General features: G+C 41.4%; 1 protein-coding gene across 3 annotated transcripts in view; it reads right to left on the reverse strand.

The window, feature by feature from the left end:
• The window catches only part of LOC118371481 (CMP-N-acetylneuraminate-beta-1,4-galactoside alpha-2,3-sialyltransferase-like), a 101,739-nt gene that overhangs the window by 28,803 nt on the left and 47,547 nt on the right, over nt 1–25,389 (reverse strand). For all 3 annotated transcript variants that reach the window (XM_035756938.2, XM_035756937.2, XM_052480280.1), the window contains exons 5-8: nt 14,597–14,691; nt 5,414–5,477; nt 4,756–4,851; nt 4,311–4,497 (exon numbers count right to left, since the gene is read on the reverse strand). In XM_035756938.2, coding sequence (XP_035612831.1) covers nt 4,311–4,497; nt 4,756–4,851; nt 5,414–5,477; nt 14,597–14,691 — 442 coding nt within the window. The remainder of the gene's footprint in view (nt 1–4,310; nt 4,498–4,755; nt 4,852–5,413; nt 5,478–14,596; nt 14,692–25,389) is intronic.

The raw sequence follows: 25,389 nt of genomic DNA on the forward strand, positions 1-25,389 counted from the left end.
TCATTTGCAACTGCGACCTGGCCAAGATAAAGCATAGCAGTGTGAGCAGACAACACAGAGTTACACATGGAGTAAACAATAAACAAGTCAATAACACAGTAGAAAAAAAGGGGGAGTCTATATACAAACAAACATACAGTCAATAATACAGTATAAACAAGTATATATACAATGTGAGCAAATGAGGTGAGAAGGGAGGTAAAGGCAAAAAAGGCCATGGTGGCAAAGTAAATACAATATAGCAAGTAAAACACTGGAATGGTAGTTTTGCAATGGAAGAATGTGCAAAGTAGAAATAAAAATGTATGATATGCCTAATATGTCTGCACCCCAGGAAGAGTAGGGGATCCAACAATAAATAGAAATACCCACCTGTCTGTCACTGTGTGAATAGTGATCCAGACTCACAGGACCACCCCAGTGATATGCCTATCATCCATCCATCCATCCATCCATCCATCCATCCATCCATCCATCCATCCATCCATCCATCCATCCATCCATTCACTGTCTGGCTATGGGCATTGGGCAGGCCAGGTAAGCCCAGATCTGAGATACTGTTGCTCTCTGATGTGCATCAGACCCCTGAATCCCATAGCCTGTCAGCCTCCAGCCCCCCCCCCCCCAACCCTCTGAACCCCACACACCCTGACCCACCTCCTGCTCTAAGTGATCAGAGCATCGACAAGGACAGGAGTCTGTCTATGGAGCCCCTATAGATGTCCATATCCATGTAATTTATGCCAACATCAGATACAATACTATAGGATTTGACTCTGACACATCCTTCTATAAAGATTGGAGAATGAAGAGAGGAAGGGAGAATAAGGTATGCTGTTATTTTGAAAGTAGGAATGTGTTGTATGTGTTCTATTCCCATTCAACCATGAAGGAATGACCATAGTGACTGTAACCAGAGCTAGACATTTTTCTTCTCATAGACCAAAACCATGTCAGTCAGAGCCCTCTACAAAGCAACCTTAAAATGTCATAGCCCTCTGTACTAAAAAGCAACATTGGAATGCTGCTCTAAAACTTTGGATTAAAATGTACTGTATGGTTATTATTACATTCACATTCACACAGGGATTAGTGTTATACCCCTTAAATTAAATTCCACAAGTACAATGACACCTCCCAATCCCATTCTGTGTCCCCACTTGCTTCAAGATGTCCACCATTGTTTCTGAACCCAAGAAATCGAAGTTAACTGAACTAAATTACTATCGCCCAGTAAAACTCACTTCTGTCATCATGCTTTGAGAGGCTAGTTAGGAACATATCACCTCCACCTTACCTGACACGCTAAACACACTACAATTGGCATACTGCCCCAACAGATCCACAGATGACGCAATCACCATCGTACTGCAAACTGCTCTATCCCATCTGGACAAGAGGAACACCTATGTAAGAATGTTGTTCATCGACTACAGCTCAGCCTTCAACACCATAGTGCCCTCCAAGCTAATCACTAAGCTCGAGGCCCTGGGTCTGAAACCTGCCCTGTGAAACTAGGTCCTGGACTTCCTGACAGGCTGACCCCAGGTGGTGAAGGTAGGCAACAACACCACCGCTACACTGATCCTCAACAGGGAGCCCAACATGGGTGCGTGCTCAGCCCCCTCCTGTACTCCCTGCTCACCCATGACTGCATGGTTACGCACGTCTCCAACTCAATCATCAAGTTTGCAGATGACACAACAGTGGTAGGCTTAATTACCAACAATGATGAGACAGCCTACAGGGAGGAAGTGAGGGCCCTGGTGGAGTGGTACCAGGAAAATAAACTCTCCCTCAAACTTGAAAGTGTATTCCAGGGTTTCTTCTGGATCAAAAAGTGGCTTAGCTAGTGGATGTGGAAGGGGGCATGGCAATGGATGTGGTTGGCCAATTGCCGTGGCTGAATTTTAGAGAACATTTTAGAGGCTCTCATCTTGGCGGTTTAGAGAAAATGTTACAGGTTTTAAGCAAATTTCCTGCGTTTCTACATATTCTGCCATGGAGCTGAGAGAAAATGTTGCCGTCTTAACACTCATTTCCTGCAATTTTATGCATTTGCCATGGCTAAGGATGTGTTCTTATAACAAAATACATACAGATAAATTAATTGTTTTGGGAACTTTCATTTCTCCCAGACTGTTTAGCTTTCATTCTGGTGATAAAAATATCTAGATACATCATCTTTTCTACATATTTGTATATCTGTTTTGGTCATTTAAGCTTACACTGAAACGGTTCTCCATCCCAAAAATGTATTTAGTTTTTTACATTGTTTGGACTGAGGCGGCCCCAAAAAATACATACATATTCTTCATACAATTCAGTATGGTATAATGGTACAAATGGTATAATGACAGTAAATATGAATTCTCCAGTCACAACAAGTGCAGAGTTCCAAAGTCAGATTATAAGGCTACTATTATCTAGTATTATCCAATTGAGGTAAACAGTGTGGTAAAGATGGGTATAAACAGGTAAGTGACAAAATAATGAAACACCAACATAAATTGTATTAATACGACATTGGGCCACCATGGGCCAGAACAGCTTCAATGCACCTTCACATAGATTCTACAAGTGTCTGGAACTCTATTCGAGGAATGCGACACCATTCTTCTTTGAGAAATTCCATGATTTGGTGTTTTTTTGATGGTGGTGGAAAACACTGTCTCAGGATCCGCTCCAGAATCTCCCATAAGTGTTCAAAAGCAGAGGTGCATAAAGATGGCGGCTGGCATGCACTTACCACAAATTCCAAGTTCGCTAAATTCCTAATAAAATGTTTATGGTCATTAGCAATGTATACATGATCCCAATTTTAGCTTTAAGATGCGGGCAATTATTGGCACATTAAACCATATCGCACTCCCTACTGTACTTTTAAAAACTCAGTGGATAGTGAAAATGTCAAGAACTTTGAACGTTTCTTCAAGTGCAGTCGCAAAACTATCAAGCACTATGATGAAACTGGCTCTCATTAGGACCGCCACACTAAAAGAAGACCCAGAGTTACCTCTGCTGCAGAGGATACGTTCATTAGAGTTACCAGGCTCAATAATTGCAGCTCAAATACATGCTTCATAGAGTACAGACTCATCCAAACATCAACTGTTCAGAGGAGACTGCGTGAATCAAGCCTTCATGGTAGAATTGCTTAAAAAACACCACTACTAAAGTACACAAATATGAAGAAGAGACTTGCTTGGGCCGAGAAACACGAGCAATCAACATTAGATCGGTGGAAAACTGTCCTTTGGTCTGATGAGTCCAAATTTGAGATTTCTGGTTCCAACCGCTGTGTCTTTGTGAGATGCAGAGTAGGCGAACGGATAATCTCTGCATGTGTGGTTCCCACCGTGAAGCACAGAGGAGGTGTGATGGTGTGGGGGTGCTTTGCTGGTGACACTGTCTGTGATTTATTTAGAATTCAAGGCACACTTAAGCAGCATGGCTACCACAGCATTCTGCAGCGATATGCCATCCCATCTGGTTTGCGCTTAGTGCGACTATTATTTTTTTTTCAACAGGACAATGACCCAACACACCTCCAGGCTGTGTAAGGGCTATTTTACCAAGTAGGAGAGTGATGGAGTGCTGCATCAGATGACCTGGCCTCCACAATCACCCGCCAATGTAGAAAATAGTAAAAATAAAGAAAAACCCTTGAATGAGTAGGTGTCCAAACTTTTGACTGGTACTGTATGTTTTGATAAAGTTTGAATAACAACTAAAGTAGCCAAACAACTTCTTAAAATTAAGCACGTTAATCTGCTTTACAAGGGTTGTAGTAAAAGCTTAACTGGCATACATAAGCACTGCCTGAGTTTCATGTTTGGGGAAGATAATTTTCACAATGAAAACTGATTTAAAGATAGTTTGCATTCAATTTCAATACTAAATGCATTAACTCCGGAAACAGGAATTTGCCCAATTATAATACAACTCAAGTTAAAAAATTCTAAATAACAATTCCATTTAAATTATTTTTATTTTCCAATTCAATTCCAATTCAGGCAGTCTGAATTCCAATTCCATTCCAGGGATGATTTTCTTTTACAATATGACAATTTAAATCCAATTCAATTCCAATAAAAAAAATATATGATGGCTACAATTCCAATTGAATTCCAAGTAAATTCTCCACTTCCTGCTTGAATTCCAGAATTGAATTGGAAATTAAATTGGAATTGACCCCAACCCTGATGTTCTCATGACATGGCTTTAACGTTTTCTCCATGAATTGGGACTCAATTGGAACTTTACCTAACGTTGTAGGAATGGTCACTCTTTGCTGGATTACCACTTACCAGCCTCTCTTTAAAGATCATGGACCGCAGCCATTTGAAGTCGAGAGCTTTGAAGGCAGAGAGAACGAAGAGGGAGTCCTGTTCGTAGCGTTCAGTCTTCTGGATGGCTCCCTCTGGGTAGGTGATACGCATAGTGGTCCGGGAGCCCACATCTTTCTCATAGCCACTCACTGGGGCCTCGTTTAACCTGCAACACACACAGGTCAACTGGGACTAGGAATCTATAAACATATGGTTCTCACAATCACTGGCTCTTACTCAATTGGTCTTTCCTTAATTCCTCGCATCCTCTCTCTTCGCCTCCTTCTCAAAACATATTGGAGAAGGTCAGAACTTTGGATGTTCTCCTCTAGTGCTCTTGAGAAGGAGGCGAGAATAGAGGATGTAAGGAATCTAGAAAATATTATTTAAGAACCCTGGAGGTGATGTGCCTTTTAAAACTGACCTTGCAATCACATTGTACTCGTCAATCCTTGCACCCATAGACTTGTTGGTCAGAATAGCACCATTTCCCATGATTATGCACTTTTTACAACTCAGACTAGAAGAGCAGGAAAAGAACAGCAGAAAAACAAAATTTCTGTGAGGTTTGTGAAGAGAGGAAAATGACAAGTACTGCAGTGATTTATTCAGATATCATGTGTAGTTGTGCAATTGCTATCAGGTTCCCTGACAGCATTATGTAGTAGAGAATGTGACCTCTGTTAAGACTGAGTTCTACATTCCAGGTGGAAAATTAAACACATTCCCAATTTCCTTAGTTGATGATATCAGGTCGGCAAATAATGGTTGTGGAAAGAACCAAGCCATTAACAAGACAGAACACTGGAAAATCAGCAATGTTTTCGGGATTGGTAGAACATATTTCTTGCCTGGTCCCAGATCTGTTTGTGCTGTCTAGCCAACTTATATGGTTGTTTTGGCATGACAATGACCAAAAATGGGCAAATCAGCAAAAACATATTTGGGACCTGGCTAGAATATTTCTGAGTAAGCCGAGAGTTTTCATACAGGTTAGTTTCTGAATGTCTTGAGAAGCAGGCATAACCCTTTAAACACCCCAAGATGCCCCCTGATGTTGCCGAGTTAAAGGTGTGAAATACCTGTCCAGCTCATCTTCCAGACCATAGCTCTTTGTGGCTGTCAGAATATTATCTATGATCTTTTCTGAGGAGAGAAGAGAAGATTTTTAAACCAGCACCTTCTCTGGGCAGCAATCCTTGGACCCCAAGGAATGAGGTTACACCAGGTTTCCCCAAGGATAATGCCCCCACTATGTTAAAGATCATTTAAAAAACAATACAAAAAATACAAATAAAAACACTAATAGTAAATACTACAGTAATATCCGCAAAAACACTAAATTAATTACTATAGTATTTACAACAGTTTTTACTAAGGTAATACTACAGTATTTATACTTGTGGTCCTTCTGTAGCTCAGTTGGTAGAGCATGGCGCTTGTAACGCCAGGGTAGTGGGTTCAATTCCCGGGACCACCCATATGTAGAATGTATGCACACATGACTGTAAGTCGCTTTGGATAAAAGCATCTGCTAAATGGCATATATTATTATTATTATTATTACTGCGACTCGTTTCAGGAAACTTCACAGGAGAGCCATTTGAACCTAAACTTTTGTTTTATCAAAATATTTTTTGGGGGGCAGAAATACCTTCTGGAACATGTGAAATTTCATGTGACTTAATAACAAACTTGTACGCCATCTGTAGATACAGTGCCCTGCGAAAGTATTCGGCTCCCTTGAACTTTGCGACCTTTTGCCACATTTCAGGCTTCAAACATAAAGATATAAAACTGTATCTTTTTGTGAAGAATCAACAACAAGTGGGACACAATCATGAAGTGGAACGACATTTATTGGATATTTCAAACTTTTTTAACAAATCAAAAAATGAAAAATTGGGCGTGCAAAATTATTCAGCCCCCTTAACTTAATACTTTGTAGCGCCACCTTTTGCTGCGATTACAGCTGTAAGTCGCTTGAGGCATGTCTCTATCAGTTTTGCACATCGAGAGACTGAAATGTTTTCCCATTCCTCCTTGCAAAACAGCTCGAGTTCAGTGAGGTTGGATGGAGAGCATTTGTGAACAGCAGTTTTCAGTTCTTTCCACAGATTCTCGATTGGATTCAGGTCTGGACTTTGACTTGGCCATTCTAACACCTGGATATGTTTATTTTTGAACCATTCAATTGTAGATTTTGCTTTATGTTTTGGATCATTGTCTTGTTGGAAGACAAATCTCTATCCCAATCTCAGGTCTTTTGCACACTCCATCAGGTTTTCTTACAGAATGGTCCTGTATTTGGCTCCATCCATCTTCCCATCAATTTTAACCATCTTCCCTGTCCCTGCTGAAGAAAAGCAGGCCCAAACCATGATGCTGCCACCACCATGTTTGACAGTGGGGATGGTGTATTCAGGGTGATGAGCTGTGTTGCTTTTACGCCAAACATAATGTTTTGCATTGTTGCCAAAAAGTTCAATTTTGGTTTCATCTGACCAGAGCACCTTCTTCCACATGTTTGGTGTGTCTCCCAGGTGGCTTGTGGCAAACTTTAAACAACACTTTTTATGGATATCTTTAAGAAATGGCTTTCTTCTTGCCACTCTTCCATAAAGGCCAGATCTGTGCAATATACGACTGATTGTTGTCCTATGGACAGAGTCTCCCACCTCAGCTGTAGATCTCTGCAGTTCATCCAGAGTGATCATGGGCCTCTTGGCTGCATCTCTGATCAGTGTTTTCCTTGTGTGAGCTGAAAGTTTAGAGGGACGGCCAGTTCTTGGTAGATTTGCAGTGGTCTGATACTCCTTCCATTTCAATATTATCGCTTGCACAGTGCTCCTTGGGATGTTTAAAGCTTGGGAAATCTTTTTGTATCCAAATCCGGCTTAAAACTTCTTCACAACAGTATCTCGGACCTGCCTGGTGTGTTCCTTGTTCTTCATGATGCTCTCTGCGCTTTTAACGGACCTCTGAGACTATCACAGTGCAGGTGCATTTATATGGAGACTTGATTACACACAGGTGGATTGTATTTATCATCATTAGTCATTTAGGTCAACATTGGATCATTCAGAGATCCTCACTGAACTTCTGGAGAGAGTTTGCTGCACTGAAAGTAAAGGGGCTGAATAATTTTGCACGCCCAATTTTTCAGTTTTTGATTTGTTAAAAAAGTTTGAAATATCCAATAAATGTCGTTCCACTTCATGATTGTGTCCCACTTGTTGTTGATTCTTCACAAAAAAATACAGTTTTATATCTTTATGTTTGAAGCCTGAAATGTGGCAAAAGGTCGCAAAGTTCAAGGGGGCCGAATACTTTCGCAAGGCACTGTATGTATACAATTGTTAAATTACGAGCCTAGTTTGTTCAGCCACCAAAATATATAGGAAACTTCCCGTTAGTCAAGATTGGCTGAGATAATGAGAGGGCTGGACAAGGCGAGACTGTCTATAACATGAGCTGGTAGGTATGTGTAGCTAATTATTTTCTAACGCAGCTTTTTTGAACAATATCACATAGTAAAACCGTAAAAAGTGAAAGTGTTGCTCTCAGGTGGAATTAGAGTATGATAGCTCAGGAGACTGAGAAAATTCTGTCGTTTGATTGGAAATATGCAGAGGTAGTCGTAAAGAGAACACAGAGAAGGCTATTGTATAAAACACCTGTCTCAGGACTACTTCAAATATAGGGCAACCATGGCATCTGTGAAAGAGAGGGAGAAGTATCTATCCATGTATACAGGTAAGATAGTCTAGCTAGCTACAGTTGAAGTCGGAAGTTAACATACACCTTAGCCAAAAACATTTAAACTCAGTTTTTCACAAACAAAAGTTTACATACACTCAATAAGTATTTGGTAAAATTGCCTTTAAATTGTTTAACTTGGGTCAAATGTTTCAGGTAGCCTTCCACAAGCTTCCCACAATAAGATGGGTGAATGTTGGCCCATTCTGGTGTAACTGAGTCTGGTTTGTAGGCCTCCTTGCTCCCAAGAATGAACCAGACTTGTGGAGGTCTACAACTTTTTTTTTTGAGGTCTTGGCTGATTACTTTAGATTTTCCCATGATGTCAAGCAAAGATGCACTGAGATAGATGGTGGACCTTGGAATATATCCACAGGTTCACCTCCAATTGACTCAAATGATGTCAATTAGCCTATCACAGTGGTTCTTAACCTTAATCGATCGAACCCCAGGGGTTCGGTGAGTCAGTCTCAGTGGTTCGGCGGAGGTCAAGACACACATCCGACTCATATGATTCATGATGACACGCCTCGCTTGGCCATCGTTGGCTGCAGGTGATCACGCTACATCGCTTGGCCTATCTGTGCTGCAGGGAATTTGGTACACTCAGTAGTCGACTTGTGACTGTCGTGATGGTACGTCTTGTGATTTCTTTCTTAATATTTTAATCCCTTCATACTTACTTATGTCGCGCAAAAAAAGAAAGTGGTCGGATGAATATGTACAATATGGATTCACATGTATAACGGAACGTGATGGGAGTCAGCATCCTAACTGCATGATTTGCAATGCCAAGTTGAGCACCGGCAAAACTAAGAGAACACTTCCTTAAGCTGCATGGAGATGGAAAATACAAGAACACAACACTCGCTAAATTCAAGGTGAAGAGAGCCAGATTCGATGAAAAGGCTACTCTGCCTGTTCTCGGCTTTGTACCCATCAACAAACCGATCCTCACAGCATCGTGTGAAGTTGCTTACCTGATCGAAAACCACACACCATTGGTGAAACACTCATAAAACCAGCTGTGTTGAAGATGGCGAATATCATGCTGGGAAAAGAGGCTGAAGTTAAGTTATCCCAAATTCCTCTTTCAAATAACACCATCAGCGACAGAATAGAGGACATGAGCAAAGACATCTTGGCTCAAGTAGTTGCAGATCTGATTTCAAGCCCGGCAAAATTCAGCCTTCAACTCGACGAGACCACAGATGTTTCCAATCTAAGCCAGCTTGCTGTATTCGTGCTCTATGTGAAAGACGACGTGATAAAGGATTTTTTTTTACAACAACAACAACTAAGGCAGCCGATGTGAAGAAACTTGTGGATGACTTCTTCAAAGACAACAATCTTTCGTGGGATATGGTTTCTGCAATTTGTTCGGACGGAGCTCCAGTCATGCTGGGAAGAAAGTCTGGTTTTGGTGCGCAAGTGAAAGCCGATGCACCACACATCATTGTTACGCATTGTATTCTGCACAGGCAACAAAAACCTTGCCTCCAAAACTGGCAGAAGTATTAAAAATTGTAGTGGAATGCGTGAACTATGTGCGAACTAGTGCTCAAAGGCACAGCATCTTCAGTGAGCTGTGTAAAGAAATGGGCTCTGAATCCGAGGTACTTCTGTACCATTTTAACGTTCGGTGGTTATCCCGGGGACAGGTGCTGAATCGTGTTTTTGCAGTGCGTGTGGAATTAGCCCTGTTTTTGCAAGAGCACCAACATTGTCATGCAGATTGCTTCAAAAATTCTGAGTTCATTCTCATTTTAGCGTACATGGCTGATATCTACGCAGCTCTCAATCATCTCAATCAAAAGATGCAGGGCGGTGGAGTCAACATCATCGAAGCGGAGGAAAACCTGAAGGCTTTTCAAAAAAAGCTACCGTTATGGAAACGACGAACAGAGAACGATAACTTCGCAAACAGAAGCTTCTAAAGCCATGACATCATATTCTGGAATTTTCCAAGCTGTTTAAAGGCACAGTCAACTTAGTGTATGTAAACTTCTGACCCACTGGAATTGTGATACAGTGAATTATAAGTGAAATAACCTGTCTGTAAACAATTGTTGGAAAAATTACTCGTCATGCACAAAGTAGATGTCCTAACCGACTTGCCAAAGCTATAGTTTGTTAACAAGAAAGTTGTGGAGTGGTTGAAAAACAAGTTTTAATGACTCCAATCTAAGTGCATGTATACTTCCAACTTCAACTTCACATTTTCATATATTACACATTTCTAATTTTGTCAAAGTTGTTTATTTAAAGCTTACTGTTAGCTAGCTGGCTAATGTGTGTTACTTTAGTAATATTATTTGTATCTCAGATCCATTTGTATTGCTAGTTATAGTCTAATGTTAGGTAGCTAGCTAACATTGTAACTGCGTGGTTAGCTACCTGCAGATTCATGCAGGGTAGTAACGATATGAGTTGAGATTATGGTTCATTGTTTAGCTCGCTACATGTCTAAACAAAAGACTCCACTATGCAAGTAACCATTTCATTAGAATCTTCATGATGTCACTGTGACAACTGTCAATAGACATAGCTGATAAATTCACCCTTGCTGTCTACTCTGATTTCTGAGTACTTGTCTGAGTGTGCCAGAGCGCAGAATAACTGACAAATTTACGAACGCTTTGTCATTAAATTGTTGCCAGCAGCACAGTTATGGTCACCAAAGCTCTGGATAACATAAAAACAGCCTAACCAGCTCTGCTAGGGGGAGTAAAATGGTCAGTGAGCTCTTCTCTCATTTGTGTCTGGAAGTAGCTAGCCAACGATAGCCAGTTACCTTGAGTGCTTGACTGCTGTTGTTAGGTCAGAATGCTTGGCTCAACCCTACTCCTCGGCCAGAGTGTTCAGTGTGCGCTCTAAACGCCCCCTAGAGCGAAAAGCTCTGAATTTGCGAATGGACAATCTGAAAATGCTCTGAGTTTACAAATGCCAAGAGCGCAGTCTGGTACACCAGATTAAATTTACGAACACACCCATAGTATAAACCAGCCTTAAATCTTGAAATCTTGGGTTGTTTAGTACATGGCCTTACATGTGAATCCTTAAAGAGATGGGTGGGGCTAAGGCTTAAGAGGGTGTGAACGATGGGTGCAGACAAAGAGCTCTCCAGTAGGTGTACCAAAACATTCAAGGGCCATCAACTTTCAAAGCATAATAACTTTCTCATTGTTCCTCAACTGCAGGGTATGATAGACCATTTTCTAGATCTGAGTCTCTACTTTTATCCAAGGTTAAAAACACCACTTCAAATTTTGCAACATAAGACCAAATTGAGCCGGTCGGTCAACTATAGTAAACTTTACTACAGTATACTAGTCATGTCCACAAAAACACAACAGTGAATACTACAGTAAAGCCCATAAAAACACTACAGTGAATACTATAGTGTACTCCAGCAAAAACATTATAGTGAATACCATATTATATAAATATATTAATGCTTCAGTATTTAGAGCATAGTATTTTTCATATGGGCACTGGGAGGCCCTAAGTCTTTCTGTAAACTCTACAGTAAACAAATGCTCTCACTACCTCAATTTGTTTCTTGTCCTTCCACACTGCTGGCCTTTATGCATCTTTGAAGTATGCTTCCCTTAAACTGAGATGCCCATTGTCTGCCTGTTCAACAACTCTTGCTATTTATCTAGTCAGTTATAGTTGGAGTACATTATTTTATAGGAAGGAAAAACTTAAGTATTGTTTCCTAGTCCATACTTTCCCTGGGTCTTTCCACTATTTACATATCCAGTTATTCTAGCAAGTCCTAGGGAGTAACTATGAAGTACAAAAGTACAATTTCCTATAGTCCTTAGACTGAGATGCTCCTGTCTGCACAACAACACTAGCTAGGCCTATTTATATAGCCAGTTATTCTAGGAAGATATAAAAGGAAAGGAATGACTGCAATCCGGATGTTTTCTATACAATTGACAAGGGTAAATACACTTGGCCTCAAGAGATCAAGTTTAAATTAACAGTAATTGCCTAAACAATTGTGAGAGCTGAATCGCTGGACCATCTGTCACGAGATGAAAGTCCACATGATTTGACTGTATACTGTAGGCTTAGGCCAAGTAGGCTACTTGCTTGCTATTCGTGATTATTGACGTTAAACTAAATTGCCAGAGCATTAAATTGCTATTAGGCACTTGTGTTCAATTCTCAGATGCAGTGGAGATCATAAAAAATATCACCCATTTTAGCAAAATATGTTTTTCAGTTAGCATACTTTTTCGAACATAATTATTACTGTAATTAGGTCATGATGCATTAAAAAAAATGGAATCAGCCCATTGTTAAAACAATATTGCCTATAGCAGTGTTTCCTAATGTTGGTCCTGGGGACACAAAAGGAGCACATTTTAGTTTTAGCCCTAGCACCAAACCCACAATTTCACTAGTCAATAGTTTGATGATGAGTTGAACAGTGCAAAAACAAAAATGTGCACGCTTTTGGGTCCCCAGGCCCTGTATTAGGGAACATTGACTATAGTGAATTATACTATAGTAGATTGTGTCACGGGATGTGTCAGTATGACACATGATTTTGAAATCCCGTGACACAATCTACTATAGTATAATTGAGGATCACTCAGAGGCAGTGAAAAGCATCGATGTAGAGACAGTCTCAGCTCTGTCCAAAATGACTTGCATATCTGCATTGTGACTAACACTGGAGAGATTGGGAGGGAGAGGGCTGCATAATAAAAGGTATCCTTCTCCCAAAATAGTGCACTACTTTTGATCAGGGCCTATAGGGGTCTGATTTTCTGCTCTTTTGCACACCAATATCTCTACCTGTACATGATCATCTGATCATTTAACACTCCAGTGTTAATCTGCAAAATTGTAATTATTCGCCTACCTCATGCCTTTTGCACACAATGTATATAGACTCCCCTTTTTTTATTTTTTCTACTGTGTTATTGACTTGTTAATTGTTTACTCCATGTGTAACTCTGTGTTGTCTGTTCACACTGCTATGCTTTATCTTGGCCAGGTCGCAGTTGCAAATGAGAACTTGTTCTCAACTAGCCTACCTGGTTAAATAAAGGTTAAATAAAAATAAATACAAAATTAAAAGTAGTGCACTATATAGGCAATAGGGTGCAATTTGGGATGCAGCGAGGGAAAAGAGTTGTTGACTACTGTGGTGATATCCTAGATATAAACAGACAAGATCAATCAGGCTGGATGGGAATCATTTGAAAAGATTTTCTCTCCTTCCAGCCAAACCACACAGCTGATATCAGATGAGGGCTAGGCTACCATGGCACCATCTGCAAGGGTGAGGCACCTAGGCTAGGCACACCCCTGAAACAGCCCAATGTCTGACAATGAAGGACTCTAGTTCTGCCAACCAATCAATAACAAGACAAAGGCTTACAGTATGACTTTAATAATCTATGTTCAGGCAGAAGTGGAAACCACATGTTTAGTGTGATCCCTCAAACTGCCCTTACTACCGAGTCACAGAACAGAAAACGCCCAGAATGTGTTGGTTAGTTGGGAGAATAGAGGGTGTTGGTTGGGCTTCCTGGTTCCTATCAGCCATGAGGATGAGGGCAGGCAGTCAGGCCACAAATAGCTCACTGATTATTACTGATTAATAGGTCTCTCATACAGAAGAGATTACTTCAATAACCTGTATAAATAAAGGTTAAATGAAATAAAACTGATTAGATGATGCTGTGGCTGGCTACATACTGTAGCTAATCATTCCACAACTAACATGTGTTTGGGTGGGAGACTTGTGGCGTGAAGAACAAAGGTGTGGGGCTGAGACTGGGCTTTCCAATTGGGGCCTGAGACTGGTAGGCAAAAGGATCTGACAGTGGTCCTGTAGTGTGTTGGTGTTGCTCAATGTTACTGTTCAGTATTACAGAGAAAGGGCATGGATGGAGTTTGGTATCAGAAACAGACAGATTTCTATGAGAACACTAGTTAGCAAACACCCTTCCTCTAATACCGAGAACCAAGAACATAAAGGCATTTTCTGCACATGCAAGATGGAGAGCTAGACTACAAAGTCATCCTCCTGATACCTTTCCAGGGATATTTATATATTTAGCACAATTTGAGCGCACTGACACCATCATTATCGTCATTACATTTAGACAGATTTCTATTAAAACAGCTATAACATTGATATTTACGTCAAATGAACCCAAATGTGTAACATCAACTTTACAAGGGATTTGACGAGATTAAACACAAGTTAAATTGGTGATCACATTGTTTAAAAAAATATGAGCGAGGGGCAGCAAAAAATGCTTTGCTTAGCTGTGATCCCTGCATAGCTAGGAGAAACAGTGAGGTTATTCTCAATAAGGCCAGTATTTGGACATTGTGTACTGCCCTCATCTAAGCAGTCACCCAAAGCACTACCTCCCTGTAGTTGAGCTAGTGGTCAACAGTGTCCTCTCCCAGGGGCTCCCCATTCCTCATGGTCATCCAAAATGAAATATATCTAAAATGGAGGTCAATACCTTGCATTTTCATTCCAAAGGGTGGGAAGAATTTGCTGATTTTGGTGAATCGTCTAAAATTCGGATCAAGGAACATGGGGGCTGGTTTAGTGAACCTGGAGAAAAACAGAGAGAGCACAAGATATACCAAGTGAGAGTGAGACTAATTAGAATTAATAGGCCATAAATACAGTGCATTCGGAAAGGATTCAGACCCCTTGACTTTTTCCACATTTTGTTGTTATAGCCTTATTCTAAAATTTATCAAATAGTTTTTTCCCTCATCAATCTACACACAATATCCCATAATGACAAAGGAAACACAGGTTTAGACAATTTTGCAAATTTATTAAAAAACACCTTTGGCAGTGATTACAGCCTGAAGTCTTCTTGGGAATGACACTACAAGATTGGCACACCTGTATTTGGGGAGTTTCTCCCATTCTACTCTGCAGATCCTCTCAAACTCTGCCAGATTTGATGGGGAGGGTGGCTGCCCATTTATTTTCAGGTCTCTCCAGAGATGTTTGATCAAGTTCAAGTCCGGGCTCTGGCTGGGCCACTCAAGGACAGTCAGAAACTTGTACCCAAGGCCACTCCTGCGTTGTTTTGGCTGTGTGCTGTTAGGTTCTAATTCTCAGAGTAAATAACTCAAAGGACACTATGAAAGCTTAACCATGTTTAATTCTTCCCAGAGGATCAATACAGCTGCATTTGACAAAACATGTTTCCACCACCACAAGTATTTATACTCCAATGTAGGCACTCCTTCTCTCCAATCTATCATGGTTTGACAGGAAGAGGGTAATAAAACCATAATTTCTCCCTTAACCTGTAGTGACACCCCATCCCATGAACGGGAACGTTGTCATCATCTGACACTAATTAGCATAACACAACGGACATAGATCTTCCTAAAAAATATTCCTATTCATGAAAATCACAAGTGAAATATATTGGAACACAGTTAATTGTTAATTGTTGAGATCAACCTGTCATCTCAGATTTTCAAAATATGCTTTACAGCGAACGCTAGACAAACATTTGTGTAAGTTTAGCGATAGCCTAGCATAGCATTATGCCTTGCTAGCAGCAGGCAACCTTGTCACGGAAATCAGAAAAGCAATCAAATGAGTTAGTTTACCTTTGATGAACTTCGGATGTTTTCACTCACGAGACTTCCAGGTAGACAGCCAAAGTTAATTTTTTCCAAAAATATTATTTTTGGAGGCGAAATAGCTCAGTTTGTTCTTCACATTTGGCTGAGAAATCGCACGGAAATTGCGGTCTCCACAACGCCGAAAAATATTCCAAATTAGCTCCATAATATCGACAGAAACATGGCAAACATTGTTTAGAATCCATCCTCAAGGTGTTTTTCTAATATCTATTCGATAATATATCCGTCGGGAAAATTCGTTTTTCACTAGGACCGATTGGAGTAATGGCTACCTCTGTATTTTACGCGAGAATCTCTCTCGGAGCCACCATGTGACCACTTACGCAATGTGGCCGCCTACGGCTATTCTCCAACAGAAATGCGTAAAACTACGTCACAATGCTGTAGACACCTTGGGGAATACGTAGAAAGCGTAGTAAGCTCGTTGATGGTACATTCACAGCTGAATAGGGAGTCATTGGAACGCAGCGCTTTCAAAACCTGGGGCACTTCCGGATTGGATTTTTCTCAGGCTTTCGCCTGCAACATCAGTTCTGTTATACTCACAGACAATATCTTTACAGTTATGGAAACGTTAGAGTGTTTTCTATCCAAAGCTGTCAATTATATGCATATTCTAGCATATTTACCTGACAAAATATCCCGTTTAAAACGGGAACGTTTTTTTTCCAAAAATGAAAATACTGCCCCCTAACACCAAGAGGTTTTAAGGGGATCTGACCTGACCTCAACCCCCCAGTTGCCTAATCCACATATGTCCATCCATATCCTCTATAGCAATCCTGTGACTTCCTCCCATCCACACACCACATTCCAAAGCCATCTGGCTCCTGCAGATGTCTGATGTAAAAAACTAGTCTATAGGATAGCAATGTTCCAAGTTTAACACAGCATCCAACAGTCCCCCCATTTTGAACATTTTAACTCCACACTGTTCAACAGTGAGAGGTTTGACTGTGTGTGATATTAGATTGCTTCTTGTGTAAATATTTTCTGTCTGGATTTTAATGATTTGTAATGGAAATTACATATAAATGAACAAACAATAATAATAAAACATGAAAAAAATATAAATAAAACATGATTATAAATGAACAAACAATGATAACAAAACATTCACCGTGAGGTTTACAAACTCAGAGACTTATGGCCTCTGTGCATGGTGTGATCATAAATCAATCTTATTTCCATCTCTCATCACACAACAGAATGACATTCCAGCTGAAGCTGGTGGCTTCCTCCACTTCAGCTAGAGCTGCTTTTAGTTTCTCCACTTTCTCCTTCTGGTTCCTAAGAGAGTGATAGCATAAGACTTGATGGCGCTGACAGAGATGGTTGCCTTGCTTCAGGTCCTCAGATAACTATGCAGTTATTTGTTTTTTTAATGTACTATTTCTTACATTGTTAGCTCAGAAAATCTCAGGTGTTATTACATACAGCCGGGAAGAACTATTGGATATAAAAGCGATGTCTAATTACCATCATTACGACCAGGAATAAGTCTTACCCGAAACAGATCCTTTGTTCGGACCTCCACCCTGGACATGTGATCTTATCCCAGAGGCCGACCCAAAAAAAAGTGGTCGCCGCAGGAGAGGCAGACGGAGTGGCCTCTTGGTCAGACTCAGAAGGCGAGCACACCATCCACCGCTTCCTAGCATATTACTCACTAATGTCCAATCTCTAGATAACAAGGTGGACGAAATTAGGGCATGAGTTGCATTCCAGAGAAACATCAGAGATTATAACATTCTGTTTCATGGAAACTGCTCACTCGTACGTTGTCAGAGTCGGTAAAGCCACCCGGTTTCTTCATGCAACGCGCCAACAGAAACAAACATCTCTCTGGTAAGAAGAAGGGCGGGTGTGTATGCCTTATGATTAACGACTCATGGTGTAATCACAACATACAGGAACTCAATTCCTTTTGTTCACCTGACTGATTGTAAGTATTCCTTACAATCAAATGCCGACTGCATTATCTTCAAGAGAATTCTCTTCTATTATAGTCACAGCCATGTATATCCCCCCCAAGCAGGTACCTCGTCGGCCCTGAAAGATCTTCACTGGACTCTATGTAAACTGGAAACCATACATCCTGAGGCTAACCTAAGATCAAAGCTAACCTAAGATCAATACTACCTTAATTATATCAAAATATCGAATGAGTGACACGAGCTGACAGAATTCTGGATCATTGCTACTCGAACTTGCGCAATGCATACAAGGCCCTCCCGCCCCCTGCCTTCGGAAAATCTGACCATGAATCCATGTTGTTGCTCCCAGCCTATAGACAGAAACTAAAACAGGAAACGCCCGTGCTCAGGTCAATACAATGCTGGTCTGACCAATCAGATTCCACGCTTTAAGATTGCTTCGATCACGTGGACTGGAATATGTTCCGGATAGCGTCAGACAACAACATTGATGTATATGCTGACTCATACCCGCTGTGACTATTAAAACCTTCCCGAACCAAAAAACATGGATTAATGGCAGCATTCGCACAAAACTGAAAGCGCGAACCACCGCTTTTAATCATGGCAAGGCAACCGGAAACATGACCGAATACAAACAGTGCAGCTATTCCCTCCGCCAAGGCAATCAAACAAGCAAAAAGCGTCAGTATAGAGACAAAGTAGAGTTGCAATTCAACGGCTCAAACACGAGACGTACGTGGCAGGTTCGACAGTCAATCACGGATTACAAAAAGAGAACCAGCCCCATTGCGGACATCGACGTCCTGCTCCCAGACAAATTAAACAACTTCTTTGCTCGCTTTAAGAACAATGCAGTGCCACTGACACGGCCCGCCACCGAAGCCTATGGGCCGAAGCCCTCCTCCAACGTGGGTAAAACATTTAAACGTGTAAACCCTTGCAAGGCTTCCGGCCCAGACGGCCTCCCTAGCCGCGTCCTCAGAGCATGTGCAAACCAGCTGGCTGGTGTGTTTACGGACATATTCAACCAATCCCTATACCAGTCTGTTGTCCCCACATGTAACTTGCTTATGTCGCACAAGGTAACTGAACTAAATGACTATCACCCCATTGCACTCACTTCTGACATCATGAAGTGCTTTGAGACATCATCACTTCTGACATCATAAAGTGCTTTTTCATATCCCCTCCACCCCACCTAATACCCTAGACCCACTCCAATTTGCTTACCGCACCAATAGGTCCACTGACAATGCAATCGCCATCCCACTGCCCTATCCCATCTTGACAAGAGGAATACCTATGCAAGAATGCTGTTCATTGACTACAGCTCAGCATTTAACACCTCCCAAACTCGTCATTAACCTCATCCACATCGACGGGACAGTAGTGGAGAAGGTAGAAAGTTTTAAGTTCCTCGGCATACACATCACAGACAAACTGAAATGGTCCACCCACACAGACGCCCTGGTGAAGAAAGCGCAACAGCACCTCTTCAACCTCAGGAGGCTGAAGAAATTTGGCTTGTCATCTAAAACACTAACTTTTAGATGCACAATAGAGAGCATCCTGTCGGGCTGTATGACCGCCTTCAACTGCAAGGCTCTCCAGAGGGAGAGCGCATCACCGGGGGCAAACTACTGCCCTCCAGGACACCTACAGCACCCGATGTCACAGGAAGACCAAAAAGATCATCAAGGACAACAACCACCCAAGCCACTGCCTGTTCACTCCGCTATCATCCAGAAGGCGCGGTCAGTACAGGTGCATCAAAGCTGGGACCGAGAGACTGCAACACAGTTTCTATCTCAAGGCTGTTGACTGTTAAACAGCCATCCCTAACATAGAGAAGGCTGCTGCCAACATACAGATTAAAATCTCTGACCACTTAAATAAATGGACTTAATAAAGCTATCACTAGTCACTTGAAATAACGCTATTTTAATAATGTTTACATATCCTACATTACTCATCTCATATGTATATACTGTATTCTATAACATCTACTGCATCTTGCTTATGTCGCACGCCATCGCTCATCCATATATTTATATTGTGGCAAAGAAGGGGGTCGAGTGATAAATGGCAGATATGTGAGAGCAGAACTAGTAAACGGCCCCAGGTTCCGAGAGGTGTTCCCAAGCCATGTCATTTTCACTTTGTTCCCCATTTCCTCCATTGCCCCCTGATAAACACATGGTTATCCCTAATCAATGCTAAATCCTCTTGAGGTAACTCAGCACTGTACATGCTTTCACATCAATGCCTTCAAAATGTTGTTTAGAGTACAATTACCCCAACTATCTATCCTCTTTCATATGATGCATTAACCAATAAAGCAGCTAACCTAAACCAACTATGATGTTTAAAAGTAGCTCCCAAACGCAACCCATCTGTATGTCTACAGTGGACTCTAGTCTCCCTCTCTCTCTCTTTAGCTCCGCTTCCTCTGTCATGGTGTCTTCAAGCTCACCCATTATGCAGCTGGACCTCATGTAAGAACTATGCACCCACCAAGCAGAGACATGGCGATCTTTACCGCTGCAGGTGCAGTAAGGAGTACTGTGTGTGGACCAGACCAACACTTTCACAAACCCCCTGCCTGGTGTATCTTGATGTACACTCAATCTCCAGAATTCAGCCCGTGCCCTCGGTAATCTCCTGCTCCTCCTGTGCTGCTTTCACCTGAGGATATACACACTGCAACACATGGGTCATTTCCTGACAACATAGACTCTCCTCTTATGGCAAGATCACTAATTTGTGACATTTGAAAAAACGCCACCCCTGTACTCCCATCGGTCTCCCAGTTACCAAGCCATGTGGCACGAGTCCTCAAACTGATATCCCAACAATGCTACTAAAGGAACCCCTGCTACTACTAACATGGCCCATGACTATAGCCTCCTTCAATTACATTCCCTACAGCGACTGCCGTGAGAATAACTCCTGAATGTAATCTGTCAAGTGTTTTCCGACTGTTAGAAATTGGAAAATATATTTAATGAGTTGGAACAATATCCAACCTAACCAAACACTGAGTCACAGGTTTCTTGAATGTTTACCATAGTGTCTGAAATGCCACCACTATCTCTTCTACTCTCACCATAATCTGGGTATGCGTAATGTTCAATTTAACTTCACAATAGCCCCTATATTGTGCACAGTTAACTGTCCTCCCTCTCCTGTAACAATATACATAGTCTCTGGGAACAAAACACCTCAATCACCACAGCCTTCATTTATGAGCCCCTACAGATCTCCACTGCAGTCACGTTCCATCCCACTTAACAGCCCTATGTAAACATTCAGTCTCAAACACCTCGCCTCCTGCTACAGATACATCTGCACATATATCATTCCATCTAACCCATAACACACAAGTCACTACTACTAATGCACTTCTACAGTTATAAACATACTAAAATATTCTCAAATCAATTAGTCAATATACATCAGTCCCTCCGCTGGAACAATGAAAACCCTTATATTCCATGAAACCCTTTCCAAGGAAAGAGGGAAAAAAATACATGTAAATTGGAGTGGGTCTAGGGTTTCTGGGATAATGGTGTTGATGTGAGCCATTACCAGCCTTTTAAAGCACTTCATGGCTACGGACGTGAGTGCTACGGGTCTGTAGTCATTTAGGCAGGTTGCCTTTGTGTTCTTGGGCACAGGGACTATGGTGGTCTGCTTGACGCATGTTGGTATTACAGACTCAATCAGGGACATGTTGAAAATGTCAGTGAAGACACCTGCCAGTTGGTCAGCACATGCCCGGAGCACACGTCCTGGTAATCCGTCTGGCCCCGCAGCCTTGTGTATGTTGACCTGTTTAAAGGTCTTACTCACGTCAGGTTATGTAGAGCGTGATCACACAGTCGTTCAGAACAGCTGATGCTCTTACGCATGCCTCAGTGTTGCTTGCCTCGACGCGAGCATAGAAGTGATTTAGCTCGTCTGGTAGGCTCGTGTCACTGGGCAGCTCGCGGCTGAGCTTCCCTTGGTCTGTAATAGTTTGCAAGCCCTGCCACATCCAGCTCAGTGCGAATGTTGCCTGTAATCCATGGCTTCTGGTTTGGGGTATGTACATATGGCCAAAATTCACACAACTTATTGTGCGAAGCTTGTGGAAGGCTACCCAAAACGTTTGCCCCGAGTTAAACAATTTAAAGGCAATGCTACCAACTACTAATTGAGTGTATGTAAACTTCTGACCTACTGGGAATGTGATGAAATAAATCGTTCTCTCCACTATTATTCTGACATTTCAAATTCTTAAAATAAAGTGGTGATCCTAACTGACCTAAAACAGGGAATGTTTACTCTGATTAAATGTCAGGAATTGTGAAAACTGAGTTGAAATGTATTTGGTCAAGGTGTATGTAAACTTCCGACTTCAACTGTACATCCGTTTCTCCCACGTACACAAGTCTATCACCTGACCCTTTTTACTTCTTATGTGTTCATTAACCAATTCAATTAAAATACTCAGTCTGTACCCAGAGTTTGTAAGGTTCTGGGGGAAATGAAACAGATGGAGACCAGTCAAAAATAGTCAGTGACGTTTATTCTCGAGAGCTCTGCCCATCATTTCATGTACATTGGTTTATATACCTCTCATTACGTCATAAATGTCCCTCCTCCTCTAAGACAATGACAATGCTGTTTTTCAATTCCATTCCAACACATACATATTGCTTAGCATATGCTACTACGTTACACAATCTACTGCAAGCCCAACAGTTTCTCCCCTCCCTGGTTGGGGACCAGACATCTTTACTGTTGTTAGTTTCACTGTGGTCATAGGTTGTCTGTTAACACTTCCTCTTTGCCTATGTACAAACATTCTTCATCAGACAGGGTAGAATTCTGTTAGTTACAATCCTGCGTTAAATGTATACATCATTTAGTCATTATTCATAAAATCCCATAACGGGTTCACACACACTGTTTGTGGTCAAATTATTCCTACCATGCATTAACACATGATCTAATATACCCTTCCATGATAACCTCAAAAAATAACAAAAAAAGGACCCCCGCAGTTACCGTTTTGATCACAGGGTTCAAACCTGCCATCAAAGCAGACGTGCAAGTTATATCAATGCACTCCTGTACCCAGTCTTTCTGTGGCTGAGTACTAATACTAATTCCAGTTTTATCAGCTTGTATTTTTTTGTTGATAGAATGCTGACATCAAAATGCTGGTATATTGAGTTTTTTGATGATTCTTTGTCATTGTGCCAAGTCATAATTGCCTCCCTGAATTCTTTATTTGATTAGAATTCTCTGTTAGCAGGGAAATGTTGCCCGATTTTAATTTAAAAAAAAAAAAAAAAATGTTTTATCCAGTTTGCTCAATTTTCCCATATTCGAGCCGAATTTGTAGAATGCTTGTGCGCTTCTTTCAGAGCCTCCATTGCTTTATTAAAATCCTCTAGCTCCTTATTACAGGGAGAATCGGGGCCATTTGTTGCCATATGAATAGTTATTTCCTAACCTCTCCCGAAGGTGTTCAGGGTATTTTAGATTTCTTCACTCCCGTCTATAATGCACACCTTCTATTAACTAGGCAAGTCAGTTAAGAACAAATTATTATTTTTAATTCCGGCCTAGGAACAGTGGGTTAACTGCCTTGTTCAGGGGCAGAACGACAGATTTGTACCTTGTCAGCTCGGGGATTCAAACTTGCAACTAGCCCAATGCTCTAACCACTAGGCTACCCTGCCTTCCCAATGTAAGGATTGGAGAGAAGGAGTGCCTAAACTGGAGTATATATACTTGTGGTGGAAACATGTTTTGTATAATGCAGCTGTATTGATCCTCTGGGAAGAATTAAACATAGTTAAGCTTTCATAGTGTCCCTTTGAGTTATTTGAGAATAAAAACCTCTGAGAATTAGATTTAGAACAGTTGGCTCTGCATGTAAGACCCTGGTGGGGTTTGTTCCCTGCTAAACCTGTAACAAGAGGGTGAAGGTCTCAGTTGCACTGGCCGTGAGAGCGCAGAGTATGAGTGTGTGTGGGGGTGTGTATGAAGGTTTGAACAAGCTCTATTTTAAGGGTATGAGGCCGCTATTGTTAGGTTTGAGGCCTCTGTATTTGTGCTTGACGAGGTTTGCGTCCTCAAAACGGGTTATATAGCAATAAAGAGAGGTTGGTTTTATGCCCTGTTGGGGTGGTGAACCATGAAAGATTATGTGGAAATAGGAAGAGAAGTGTGAATAATTTTGGAGATGTGGCTTATCAACAACAGTGATATTTAAGGTGCAATACTGGAATAAGACATTAAGTCATCCATATTCTCCAGTAATACATTTGCAGATTCTATAGTATAGGTTCTAATACAAGGTATTAAGGTCCGTAACCAATTCATAGGTACGAATACCATAACTATTATCTGGGGAAGTGGGTAGCGCTACCTTGGAAAATAGTTAAATAAAGGTAAACAAAAAATAAACATCTTATGGTTCGACAGGAAGATGAAGTAATAGGGTAATAAACCATAATTTCGCCCTTAAGGGGATCTGACCTGACCTCAACCCCTCATTTGCCTAATCCACATATGTCCATCCATATCCAATATAGCAATACTGTGACTTCCTCCTGTCCATCCAACACATTCCAAAGCCAACTGGGCCGTACAGATAACCATTAACCAGTCTCTAGGAAAGCAACATTTCAAGTTTAACACAGAACCCAAAAGTGCTTATGGTCGTTGTCCTGTTGGAAGGTGAACCTTCGCCCCAGTCTGAGGTCCAAGCACTCTGTAGCAGGTTGTCATCAAGGATCTCTCTGTACTTTGCACCGTTCATCTTTCCCTCGTTCCTGACTAGTCTCTCAGTCCCTGCCGCTGAAAAACATCCCCACAGCATGATGCTGCCTCCACCATGCTTCACCATAGGGCCAAAGAGTTAATCTTAGTTTCATCAGAGCAGAGAATCTTGTTTCTCATGGTCTGAGAGACCTTTAGGTGCCTTTTTGCAAATTCCAAGCCGGCTGTCATGTGCCTTTTACTGAGGAATGGCTTCCGTCTGGCCACTTTACCATAAAGCCGTGAATGATGGAGTGCTGCAGAGATGGTTGTCCTTCTGGAAGTTTCTCCCATCTCCACAGAGGAACTCTGGAGCTCTGTCAGAATGACCATTGGGTTCTTGGTCACCTCCCTGACCAAGGCCCTTCTCCCCTGACTGCTCAATTTGGCTGGGCGACCAGCTCTAGGAAGAGGTTTCAAACTTGGTGGTTCCAAACCTCTTCCATCTAAGAATGATTGAGGCCACCGTGTTCTTGGGGACCTTCAATGCTGCAGAAATGTTTTTGTACCCTTCCCCAGATCTGTGACTCGACGCAATCCAGTCTCGGAGCTCTATGGACAATTCCTTCGACCTCATTGCTTGTTGTCTACTCTGACATGTACTGTCAACTGTGGGACCTTATATACACAGGTGTGTGCCTTTCCAAATCATGTCAAATCAGGTGGACTGAAATCAAGTTGTAGAAACATCTCAATGATGATCAATGGAAACAGGATGCTCCCGAGCTTAATTTCGAGTCTCATAGCAAAGGGTCTGAATACTTATTTAAATAAGGTATTTCAGTTTATTTTTAATACGTTTGCAAACATTTCAAAAACGCTGTTTTCACTTTGTCGTTATGGGTTATTGTGTGTGAGGACTTTTTTAAATATATATT

Source organism: Oncorhynchus keta, chromosome 26, assembly GCF_023373465.1.
Source record: "Oncorhynchus keta strain PuntledgeMale-10-30-2019 chromosome 26, Oket_V2, whole genome shotgun sequence".
Taxonomy (NCBI): Eukaryota; Metazoa; Chordata; class Actinopteri; order Salmoniformes; family Salmonidae; genus Oncorhynchus; species Oncorhynchus keta.